Below are 13,960 nucleotides of genomic sequence, written 5' to 3' on the forward strand. Positions count from 1 at the left end.
GGTTGCTGAGATACCCGTAATCACGAGATTTTCACTTTTTATAAAATGTTCTATAAAACCTGATGATTCACTACTTTATTGTTGTGGCCACTAAATCGACCTTGTAACGACTTTGACTTGGCTTTAAGTCTAATCCTCATTCATTACTCATCCATTTTCATATAAAACTTTAAAAGTGTATATGTATTTATGATGCTGTTTTTTCCTGTTACGACAACAAACAGATTATTTCCTTCAGAAATTATTCATATTATTACAAAGTTTATAGATATCATGAATTATTGATTATTTTATTTTTTGTTCCTATAAGGACCTGACTATTCCTTTTTGCTTTGTTTTGTATCCAGACAATATGGATCTATACAGCTACAATTTATATTTTGACTGGTCAATGTAAACTTTATATGTGTTTCTGCTTCATATAATTAAATACCGTATTTGCCTCATTAAGTGCCAATGTGCTTAATAAGACAAAATTATTGCAAATCTATACAATTTTGATATTTCTGGTCTTATGCCCAAGCAATAGAAATGAGGCCTCAAAAAGGAAAGGGGCGCTTATAGGGACATGGGCGCTTATTGGGTCGAATACAGTATGATATATTGGTAAGAATATGTTAATTTCAGAACATGTATATTACCAACCCGAGAAAAGTTAATTAGCACAGAAAATTTTCTGGCTTTACCATCTGACAATTTCTGGTGTTCTAGCTAGGAAACAATGATCCTAGCTGTTAATAAAACAATTCACATGAAATCAGTTTCAGAATCTCTTTAGTCATCATGTCACCAAGCTAAAATACAGGAGTTTGACAATAGCATATAAGTTGTATTTATATAGATATGTACATATTTATGCTATTTATTGACAGAATGTCATACTCCTGTGCTTAAAACTTGCTGACAAATTATCATCTCTTCTAACTGTATTGTTTCTATATGTCTTCTAATTCTATTCCTGACTTATTCCATAATCCAAGGTGAGCAGGGGGAGAGGAGTCATTTCTCTATAGGAAGCAGGATCATGATTCAACTTTCAAGGGTGTTATACTAAATGGAAGTAACAGCTCCATACTAAAACCCTTCCCACACATTTCAATCCTCAATTCCATATGAAGACCTGCATGTAAGCACCTTGTGTCATTTAAATCTCTTATATAATTTAAAGATAAGAAAATATAAGAAAGTAAATAGAAGTGATAGATTAATATATAATAAGGGAGCAGCCCTCGGGCACGAAGTGCTAAGCACTTCTAAGGTAAAGGATACACAAAATAAAAGAAAAAACACTATCTTCAAAATTCAATCCTACACACTGACAGGCTTCAGTTTGCAACCGCCATTTTGGGGCGGTTGTGCATTGCTGCGGTACTGCTCTCCCCAGTAAATATATAACTAATGCAAATGCATAACATTGGTAATTAAACATTTTTTTATTATTTTTTAAATAATAATAATAACACTTTGAAAATTCAAAGCTATAGAATGCAGTCAAAATATCCACCAAGGCAAAGATGAGCACAAGGAATCATGACTTCACATAACGTCAACAAATGGTGCGAAATCATAGGATTCGCATACGCGGCACTCCAGGCCTTGAATGGCTAGAGAAATCTGAATATTTGAGTTCATTTCTTTGAGTTTATGCTAGACAATTATAACATCAGTTACTTCTATATTTTAAAGTGTGTCCTTTTATTTCTAAATTTTGTCTTCTACATGAACTAGACAATAAAATAAACAAGTAGATCTTTGCTTTTCCTATGTCGTGCAAGATTCATATCAAAACATCTGGCTGCGCCCTTTAAGTCTTAGCCTTAAGTCATATTATAGACTTTATTGTATACTTATATGGGGGTGGGGGGATGTTAACTCAAATTCATATAAAGAATTTTTAGAGAAGTAAAAAAAGGTTAACAATTTTTGTTGTTGTAATGTACTCTTATATTATTATTGCTGAACATGTAGACAAAAATCATAAATTGAAGGGGAATGAGATATCTAACTGGTTTTTACAGATATTATTCAGGTCTGAAACTTCCATATGTTCAGTAATGGTCTGTATGTTATTGATGTGCCTGGAGACCTGGGGCTACAGACATCTACATGCATATATATATAGGTCACTAGGTGATCATAACTTCTTTCTTGGGGACAAAGATCCGTGTCAGCTTAAGTGTTCAATAATCTACAGTACACTTAAATGTAAAGCACGATTTATGTTGGAGTTCAGTGAAACATGAGGTAGGCCATACAGTGAAACTTCCCAAATCTATCATGGTTGGTGCATAGGATTCAGTCGGTTTAGAGAGGGTTTGGTTTTGAGAAGAAATCGTTTTGGGAAGCTATATGTCCCATAATGTTCAAAGATTTCATAGTCATATATAGGCAACAAAAATAAACCCTTCAACATTTTTATCATTTAATGAAAGTTTCTATAAACACATACAATACACAAACACAATTACAAGCTTCTTTTTATATTGATCAGGAAGCAATACAGTCCTGTACATCTGATACAGATGCTGGAGGGTGTCCCTAACAGGTGATATACAGAGCTGGATAAACAACACATCACTTCTATATTTGTAGATCATATCATAAACGGTGTTAATTCACCCTAATCATCAGTGAATCAAATCCAGATACCAGAGCATATAAAAGCCGATATATTTACAGAAATCAATGGAAATTTAAAAAAGATCTGAAAAGCAATGTCCTTTCAAGAATCTAAAGAAAGTCCTAAAAATCTATTTGATATTTTCAACCTGGTCTGCATACAAACGATGAACCTATATTTGTGTTACCTGGACATTTCACTAAGAGAGCTCAGGTAAAAAAAAAAAAAATCATAACAATATGAATCAGAAAGTAATTTTAAGATACCAGATTGAAAACATTTATCAGTTACTATATAAATGTTTTGGGGATGGAGGCATGCAGAAAGGAAGCAAAGATATATAGCAAATAAAGCTACTATTCTTACTAAATCAGGTGGAATTGGAAATTATTCTTGACCAACTACAGGAAGGATGAACCATAATGTCAAGCGTCACTGTTATTCCGTATCTACTTTCCCTCCAAATCTTACCAATATCATAACATCCATTGAGTTACCTCCCTTGGCTAGAATTTCATTTTGAGTCGTCCAACTAGATACCACATGTAGATGGCACAGGAACAGAAAAAAACAGAACATGTAGCCACAACAGTACAGACCAGTTTTGTCTACAGTTTAGATTGAAATTACTTTGTTTGTGTCTCATTTCTTTCCAAAATTAATCACCAAAATCACATATTATTACAATTCTACATCTCTTAAAACTGCTTTTGGATTTACTGTCTGGCTGAAACAAATTAACATGCAGCTTTATCTTCTTAGAACCATATGACCTCTACAAAAGACCTTGATGGAAAGCCTACCAAAATCAAGGTGACATGTGTGGAAGATCATCTACCTAAATAATATAATGTATTAGAGATGACACAAACGAAATATTTTATGGTATTGTGATATCTTGAGAGTTGAGAGCTAAAGTTGTGTCCCTTGACAAATATGCATATGAATGTAAAGACAGCATAATTGAAAGATATTTTTTTCGTTCTGCTAATCAATTTTCATGTAAAATCAAGATAAAGTTCAGACCAACATGTTTCAAAGCAGATTATCTGAAACATGTTAACTGTTTTATCTTTCTTAATTACACATGTATGCAATAAGATCATTTTCATTATATTTAAAATATAATAGATGACATTCCACTAAACCTTGTTTTCATACCAGCAAGGCATTGACCCTCCTACAGAAACCAAGGTTAAGTTTCCATGCAAATACAAGGTGTGTGGCAAAAGCAATTGCATGAAAACCTTTGCCTTGATTCTGTTTGATCTAGAAGTGATGGGCTTACCAACTTGTTACATTTGATCTTCCTGTAAAATTTCTTCCATAAGTTGAAGTTCCCAATCTGCATCAATACTCTCACCTACGGAAATATCTTAACCATCAACAACACAATATGTTCCATGTAAAGCACAGGAAATATTTACATCTTGGATTCAATATTCCGTTTATTCACATTACCGCATTTGAAAATGATTCTAGATAAAAAACTTTCACATCAGCATAGTGTTTACTGAAGTAAAGCCATACCAAACACAGGGATTTGATATTCTTGATTCGCAACAGAGAGAGCTCGAGGGTTCAATGTTTTCTAATTGATATCAGGAAATGTAGGATTTCTATGTATATGGTACTTCTCATAGTGCTATCATTTTTACTACTAAATAATAATCTTTTTCCACATAAACTTGAGTACTTGAATCGTTATATTACCTTGACGTCAATAATTTCAATTTTTGTTTAGTGTTAAGATAAAGATGTAATATTTTAAATAAAAGAAGATATATCCTGAGAAAAGATACTTAATGAATTCAGGGAATATATCCGTAGAAAAGATACTTCAGTGAAATCAGGGAAGATTATAATTAGAAAAGATACTTCAGTGAAATCAAGTCGTATCTGTTGAGTGTAATAAGATTAATCATGCAGTAACAAAAACATTCCACAATCCATAAAAATTCAGCACTCAAAGTCACCATACAGTCTACATAAAAATTCAGAACTCAAAGTCACCATACAGTCTACATAAAAATTCAGCACTCAAAGTCACCATACAGTCTACATAAAAATTCAGCACTCAAAGTCACCATACAGTCTACATAAAAATTCAGAACTCAAAGTCACCATACAGTCTACATAAAAATTCAGCACTCAAAAACACCATACAGTCTACATAAAAATTCAGCACTCAAAGTCACCATACAGTCTACATAAAAATTCAGCACTCAAAGTCACCATACAGTCTACATAAAAATTCAGCACTCAAAGTCACCATACAGTCTACATAAAAATTCAGCACTCAAAGTCACCATACAGTCTACATAAAAATTCAGCACTCAAAGTCACCATACAGATATGTAGGACTTGGATTCTTATTCGAAACACTGCTGATAAGGAATTTTTAAAAATATTTTTTTTCAATATGAAATGGAAATTGTCAAGACTGTCTGTGATTAAAAGTGCATGTGACCACTGTCAGATCTACTGAGTCCTGACCAGTAGTCGTGACGGAACAGTAGTCGTGATTGGGTGCATATTCTACTGCGCGTCCAGATTTTCGAATGTCTGGAGCTGCTGACCAATACTTCATGATGGTGTTTATGTGGAAATATTATGTTTCATGAGATGCAAATAATAAATTTTTTCCCAAATCACGACTTCTGTTCCTTAACGACCAAATCACAACTACCGTGAGTGTTCCTTAACGACTACTGGTAGCTATAGGGTCCCAGTATACCTATGTCACCAAGTGGTTTGCTGGGGTTTTGGGTATTTTCCCCAATTCTGTGATTCGGAGGTCGATCAGGATGTGGCTATTTAGTTTGGGGAATTAGCGTGGTATCCCATAAGCCACACCCTTCTGAAACCTCTGTGTTGGTCTACGCACTTGGTGAACTGTTCATTTGATTTGTTGATGATTAACAAAACACAGTTGATTTCCTCTTCAGTATTTATTTTCCATTCTTGTCATTCTAATACACATTACTTATTGGGATGCTGGCCTGAACTATAAATTTGGTCTAAAATGTCCATTGGTCCTGTGCACAGGCCAGCACACCACTTGCTCTCGGGTTCACACTCTTTTTCTAACTAACACACGTTCATATCCTTATCCCCTATGTTACAATTACTTACTAAAGATACGAAGTTATACTTTGATTGGCTATACAATTAATTGGTGGGCGGAGTTACCCTAAAAATCTTACATTACAGTGATATTCTAATATGCCCTTACAGTAAATGCCTATGGTCAACATTGTACAATAGAACCCAAATTAAATGGACATGTTTATTTTACTAGTTACAATTAGACTGGCCAAGGATTTATAAGTGAGAAGGATTCGTGTCTGTCTCTTTACATTACTAAACACCACGCGAGACGCCTATGAACCGGGAATAAAAACCGTTTTTCTCAACAAATACTTGTCTTATCGAGTCAAACGAAACACCATTGTAAAGTTTATTAAATTTCACGACGTTTATAACTTGCTATAAAGACGAAATGTTTAGGGGATATGTCTTAAATTTTCGTTAAAAAAATCGACAGCTCATGAAATGACAGCACCGCTTCAGAAAGTAAGACGGTAACCCTCGCACCCGCAAGCTACATCAAAGGCTGCGCCGGCGGATATCAAAGGAAAATCAGTCGTCGCCCAACGTCACGGTCAGTGCACAAACACAAAAGCGCCTGCCTTGGACTTCCCCAAAACCCAGTGTGACTTATCCTTCTATCCTTCTCATATACGTCCTTGGACTGGCTGAGCCAGCTTAGGGGCTTAATTGTCACCTGTCGACTCCCTTTACATGCCAAAACTGGTCACTGGTCAACCTGGACTAATGAACACTATTGAAATCTAATTATCTAATCTTAGCTCTATTCAAATCTAATTATCTAATCTTAGCTCCAAAATCTTGAATGTAAACCAACTATAATAATCTCCTATATTTGAAATACAATTGATACTGAAATATCTGAACAAATGTTTGAAGTATAAAAATTACTATTTTTGTACCGTGACACCTAGGCCATGGTAATAATGCTGTTAAAACCTGTGTAAACTTCATTCTCCCATCCCCAAATAGTTTAAGATGTAAAACTGCAGAATTATATATCAGTAGATTTCAATGATAGTACATGGGATCAAATAAACTAGTTATATCATTATTCGTCCTGCAACTGTCCCACATACTGACCGATTACTACTGCCGGATAAACTTGTGCTTCATCTGTATACGATTCATGTCATATTTTTTAATACATGTTTAAGTCAAAGAAATTCTAAATCAAGTAAAAACAGCAGAACTATTTTGCTATGAAGCAATGAAGCAATGATATTTCCCATGACAGTTAACAGTGCAATCAATGGATATTTTCCTGCGCTGTGAGCAGTCCTAGAAAAGTAAACAAACGGTGGCTCTGACAGTTTGATAAGAATGTTATGTTATTTAAATTACTGCAGGATAAACAGAATACACTGTAAGTATCTTACAATACAAGGTTTATTTTGGTGTGCGATACGTAAAGCCAAGATGACTATGCAAAGCCTTGTCATCTCGACCAAAAATAACATTGTATTGTAAGATACTAACCATGTATTCTCCACATAACATATAAACCACACAAGATCTAATACTGTAGCCTGCATGTTTACAAGATCTAATATGGTAGTCTGAATGTTTACAAGATCTAATAAGGTAGTCTGGATGTTTACAAGATCTAATATGGTAGTCTGAATGTAAAGATCTAATGCAGTAGTCTGAATATATACAAAATCTAATATGGTAGTTCGAATGTTTACAAGATCTAATAAAGTAGTCTGAATGTTAATAAGATCTAATATTGTAGTCTGTATATATTTAAAAAATCCAATGCCGTAGTCTGAATGTAAAGATCTAATATTGTAGTCTGTGTATTTACAAAATCTAATATGGAAGTCTGAATATAAAGATGCAATACTGTAGTCTGAATATTTACAAAATCTAATATAGTAGCCTGAATGTTTACAAGATCTAATACAGTAGTCTGAATGTTTACAAGATCTAATATGTTAATATGAATGTTTACAAGATCTAATATTATATTGTAGTCTGAATGTTAATAAGATCTAATATTGTAGTCTGTATATTTACAAGATCTAATATGGTAGTCTGAATGTTTACAAGATCTTATATGGTAGCTGAATGTTTACAAGATCTAATATGGTAATCTGAATGTTTACAAGATCTAGCAACACACATATCATGTATGACCTTCCAAATGTATCTGGGTCATAGCAAATTGAAACCGTCAAGTAAAAACAAGGGTTGTTTAACAGCAATCTGTTTTCAATCAGACACTTTAATCAGAAGCCAAAGAGACATAAGTCAGGTCTTGTATTTTATTAAATATTACCTTGGCACATTAGTTTTTTAATCTAGAGTCAAGGAAATACATAAATAAAGGTACGCCTGCCAAATAAAATAGGAAAACAAAACATGATTTATTGTAAGGAATATTAAATAACAAAAAAAAATTAGAAACTTAATAGTCCAATAGGCTTCAAAGATATTATAATGTTGTTGTTGTGTTTTGTTTGTTTACCTCTTTGGAGGTGAGCCAACTTAATACAGCATTGTCATTATCATCTATTTCCTCGTTATCTTATCATTACTGATACTAATCAGACAGCCCAGTTTTTTTAGAAACCAAATGACCTCTCCAGATATGAATTTAAATTATATATCAACTTATAATAAGTCATTATCTATACACAGCTTATAAAATGCTACAAAAGAATGTAATGCCTGCATTCATCACATCACTACATTTGTATATATGCACATTCTATCTTATAGGTTTCAAGACCACTTGTACGACTTTTTATATTTTTTTTCATTTTAAATTTTTTTTTTCACCAATAGACTTGCACTTTATAATGAATGGCTGTTATCCAATTAAATTGTCAAGGTTAAAATGCTTTTTATCTGAGATCAACTAACACAGTCTAAATACAGCTTGTTTTGATTGGAAACATGTAATATGATACGGACATTTCAGTGCGTTTTCCGGCCCTACAAGTACCCAATAATAGTTCCTTGTGTGACAACTTCCCATGTGATTACATAATTGTTAACTTATGTTTTACATTGTTTGTCGGTGGCCATTTGAATCTGTCTCCATACATTTATACATCTATAAATAAAGCTGAAGACATGAATGCCAATTAAGACCTTGTTATATATAATGCTTGACAATGTTAATGTATTATAGGTAGCATACCATTTTAAAGGATTTGACTACAGAATGGTATAAAAAAAGGGTCATAACATCATCCAAAATTATCAAGTAGAAGTATCACAAAAACATTATCTAGTTCTTAGACTTGTCAATTTGTTACCAATTAAGTTTGAAAAAAAATGTATTTTGGTGCAGTTACTATACAAATGAAGATGGCTGAATCCAAGGTAAAAAGGCAGATGAAGTAAAAACAGGTGTTGGACTAAAAGAAATTGGCATAAAAAGCCGACTTCAGAGCAATAATAATGACCAATGTGGTTGTTTATAGGTTGGAAAGTAGGTATTTTGGCTATGATTTGATTACTTTTCTTCCTGTAAATTTTTATGAACTTTATGAATCCTCTGACAGTAATCTGTTATGTAAAGCTTAGAATTTCTTGCTATATTTATCTATCTCTCTGAAATTTAACAGTTGTAAAAGGTCCACATTGTCTAGTAAATTACTGAATGATTACCTTCCTGATGTAGATTGATACTCCATTGATAAATCTCAACTATGTGTACCTGGTAACCCTAGTACATCAGGTCACAATGACCATCTGACCAGTCTACCATCTATAATACTAACATCATTTATACATTCCATCTGTGAGTTTTTGGCAGACTTATATCAGAGCAGTCTGTATCTAACATGAATAACAGGTCAAGGTCAAGAGGAAAAACCTTATCATTTTGTGTACAATGAGTTATAGAATTCTTCCTTATGTATATCAGTTGATGTGGCACTGATATTATTCTAAAAATCCGGATTTATGTATCTCTATCCTAAAACAAAATGCTAAAAATATCTCAGGTCAAGATACGAGGAAAAGGGGATAATATTATACATATTTGATTTGTACCTGACATGAGTTATACCCTAAAGAAAACAAGCGAAAAATTTATGTTTGAATACCTAGTATACATTTTTGAATGAAGGTCAAAGGTTACTTAAAATGATAATGAAGTACAAATATGAATTGTTTTCTTTTACTCCTCAAAAAAAATGAAGCTCAACTTAAATGATTCCCATCAAAGGTCATGCAAAGTAACTGAAATCAAAGTGTAAAAGACATTTTCACATACAAGTTCTTAAAAACACCACATCACATCATAGTAAATCAAGCTTCAATAAAATATTTACTTAAACTGTATTATACATTGAATAGCAAAACAGGCTTATAATAAATATGCTAACTGATTTTTTTGGTAAATGTTTTAAAGACTTTTATTATCTGAATTTCTTTGAGATAATATCTTTAATGAACATCACGTCAAAACAACCTCTGGATATGAGTATGGAACAAGAGGCCCAAAGGGCCTTAACAGTCATCTGACTACCTTGGCAACAGTAAAATTAATTATATATATATATGGTGTCACTTTGTCAGGACCATGTCAGGATCATTTTCCATTTCTTTCAACAAATTTTATTTCAAACAAGAGGCCCAAGGGCCTAAACATATAGGAAATTAATTAGATATAGTGTCATGGTAGCCATCTTCGATTTGGGATCAACCCGAAAAATAACAACACTTTGTCGGGACCATGTCAGGATCATTTCATTAAGTTTAAGCTAAATCGCACGGGTAGAAAACTTGAGAAGAAGTTCAAAATGTTTTTTCAAGATGGCAGCTGTGGCGGCCATCTTGGATTTCAGATCGACCCGAAAAATAACAACACTTTGTTGGGACCATGTCAGGATCATCTCATGCAAGTTTCAGCCAAATCGCATCAGTAGAACTTGAGAAGTTCAAATTGTGTTTTCAAGATGACGATTGTGGCGGCCATCTTGGATTTTGGATTGACACGAAAAATAACAACATTTTGTCAGGACCATGTCAGGATCATTTCATGCAAGTTTCAGCTAAATCGCACTGGTAGAACTTGAGAAGAACTTCAAAATGTGTTTTCAAGATGGCGACTGTGGCGGCCATATTGGACTTCGGATCGACCCGAAAAATAACAACACTTGGTCGGGACCATGTCTGGATCATTTCGTGTAAGTTTCAGCTAAATCGCACAGGTAGAACTTGAGAAGTAGTTCAAAATGTGTTTTCAAGATGGCGGCTATGGCGGCCATCTTGGATTTCAGATCAACCCGAAAAATAACAACTCTTGGTCAGGACCATGTCAGGATCATTTCATGTAAGTTTCAGCTCAATCCCACTAGTCAAACTTGAGAAGAAGATTGAAATGTGAAAAGTTTACGGACAGCAGACGGCGCACGACGCACGATGACAGACTAAGCATGATGGCTATAGATCATCCTGACCCTTCGGGTCAGATGACCTAAAAACAATATGATCATTTTTACACTTTCACATGTAATAAGTATAAATACACTAGATTTTTCATTATAAACCTGTTTCACTGACCAGCCAGAATCTACTCTACTGACCTTCCTCCTGCTCATTTTTGTCGCCTGCACCCTCATCAACTCCCAGGAGTTGCATTTCCTTTCGGAGATCATCATCATTTACATCATTTTCCTGGAAGTTGTCACTGATAAACTCATCTTGAGGAGGGCTTCCAGCTACAAATTCATCTTCTTTGGGGAGTTGTTCTGAAAAGTACAAAGTAAGTATACATATATGAAAACTTTATTCTAAACTCTGTTCAATGTCATTTTCCACATGTCAGTTGTTTCCCTTTATTTTCAAACACTCCTAGGTATATTTCTTATTTTTCCAAAATGTTGAATATCAATCAATAAGATGACAAAGATATATCAAATGTAACAAGAGATCCCAGAGGGATCTTGGCACCCACCAAAGAATGATCTATATCTGACAAAGGAAAGATGGATCTTTTCTCTACTTTTTAAACTTTTTCAAACATACTACATATAAAATTTGAGACAGATCGTTTCAGTACCTTTTGAGAAATAGCGGTAACAAACTTCAACTATCAAAATCCAAGATGACTCCTTGGCGGCCATCTTGTTGATCAATCGGTCCCAAATCACAATATGCACAACTAGGGCCCTAGGGGAACCTACATGTGAAATTTGAGAAAGATCCATTCAATACTTTCTGAGAAATAGCGATAACAAACTCTGAATATAAAAATCCAAGATGGCTGCCTGGCAGCAATTTTGTTGACCGATCGGTCCCAAATCACAATATGCACAACTAGGGCCCTAGGTGAACCTACATATGAATTTTGAGACAGATCCCTTCAGTACTTTCTGAGAAATAGCGATAACAAACTTCGAATATCAAAATCCAAGATGGCGGCCTGGCGGCCATCTTGCTAACCGATTGGTCCAAAAATGCAATATGCACAACAAGGGCCCTAGGGGAACCTACATATTAAATTTGGGAAAGATCCCTTCAGCACTTTTTGAGAAATAGGGATATCAAACCTTAACTATGAAAATCCAAGATGGCTGCCTGGCGGCCATCTTGTTTTTCTGATCAGCCTCAAAATCTGTATGGCACAAATATGGACCAAGGGTAACCTCTATGTGAAGTTTGAACAAAACCCCTACAGCAGTTTTTAAGAAATAGTGATAACAAGCATTGTTTACGGACGGACGACGGACGACGGACGACGGACGACGGACGCAGGGCGATTTGAATAGCCCACCATCTGATGATGGTGGGCTAAAAAGATAGTTAGGAAAATATTTCAAATTAATTTTTTCTACATTTTTGAATACTTAATTTTGTTAAATACCCATAATAATGCTTATAGTAAATAGCTTGGATCCTAAGAAGAAAAAGAACTCTTTCTTAATATATGGTATATAATTATCCACAGGAGACACACATGTTTACAAACTTTGGATAATCAGAGGTCAAGGACACAAGATAATAAATGTAAACAGAATTTCTTTATTGGCATATATATTCAGTATTTTTTTCTGTACTTAATGATGATTAAATTTATTAATTTCACTTTAACATTCCTTAAGCACTTCACGTTAATTTGTTTTTGCATGTAGACGAACACATTGTGTTAGTGTTATTTTGGACAGGAGAAGGCCCTATAGTGGCTGAATATATATTCCATGGAAATGATTTTGATTTTACTTTGAATTTATTTTGGCCTTTTATTTCGGATTATTAATATACTAGCTTTATACCGTTTTTACTTCATTATGTTAAATTGTGTATTAACAGATTAAGATAATGCTTCAATGCATTCAGAATCTTTGTTTGACTGGGCAGTAAAAGAAAAATATTTCTGGATATACAAATGTACATTACAGTTTACTTCAAAGCTCAATCAAAAATCAAATTTATATATCGTCCAGCTTAATGAGAAGCTGACATTAAGTAACTTGTTCTAACTGATATAGACCAGTGGTATAGATAGAGTCTATTATTGTGTGTAGCAAAGCATTAAGATATAAAATATCTCCCTAAAACAATCTAACAAACAATCTAACATGGGCAATAGTGTGATTAAACATTTTAATTTCAATATTGCTTTTTTGATTTATAATTAAAATCAATTTTATAAGGTGACTCAAACATTCAATGTGTAAAATATTTATATGTACAGTGATACAAAGTTATAGCCATTGGGATTTCCATTATTTAAACGCCTTTGCCATAAATCTTTACAGAGGTTGGCCTTGTATGGGGTTCATGGCCAAACAGTACACAATGGAAGATATAATATGGGGATAAAAACTACAATATCTCCTGTAGTAAACACACATGCAGCACCAAGTTACCTCCCCTTGGTATTTGGCAGTATGCCAGTAGCGGAAACAAACATTCTCTATCAACATGAATTCAGGTGAAATTGATTATATTTAATGAAATGGCCATTAATTGAACCACAATTTCTACTTACTCATACCCTTATATTGATGGAGTGTTATATAACTGTTTCAACAAAAAATAAACAAGAGATCCCAGAGGGATCTTGGCGCCCACCAAAGATTGATCTATGTCTGACAAATGAAAGAGGGATCTTTTCTCTGCTTTTCAAACTTTAAACTATCAAAATCCAAGATGGTGGTCGCAAAATGCAATAGGCAGAACTAGGGTCCTAGAGGAACCTACATATGATATTTGAGAACAATCCCTTCAATACTTTCTGAGAAATAGCGGTAACAAACTTTAACT

At 33.9% G+C, this 13,960-nt stretch overlaps 1 protein-coding gene across 3 annotated transcripts in view; it reads right to left on the reverse strand.

The window, feature by feature from the left end:
• LOC138336223 (synapse-associated protein 1-like) overlaps positions 1-13,960 on the reverse strand; it is a 77,002-nt gene that overhangs the window by 17,672 nt on the left and 45,370 nt on the right. For all 3 annotated transcript variants that reach the window (XM_069285628.1, XM_069285620.1, XM_069285636.1), the window contains one exon: positions 11,278-11,442. In XM_069285628.1, coding sequence (XP_069141729.1) covers positions 11,278-11,442 — 165 coding nt within the window. The remainder of the gene's footprint in view (positions 1-11,277; positions 11,443-13,960) is intronic.

The sequence above is a fragment of the Argopecten irradians genome, chromosome 1 (assembly GCF_041381155.1).
Source record: "Argopecten irradians isolate NY chromosome 1, Ai_NY, whole genome shotgun sequence".
In the NCBI taxonomy this organism is placed as follows: Eukaryota; Metazoa; Mollusca; class Bivalvia; order Pectinida; family Pectinidae; genus Argopecten; species Argopecten irradians.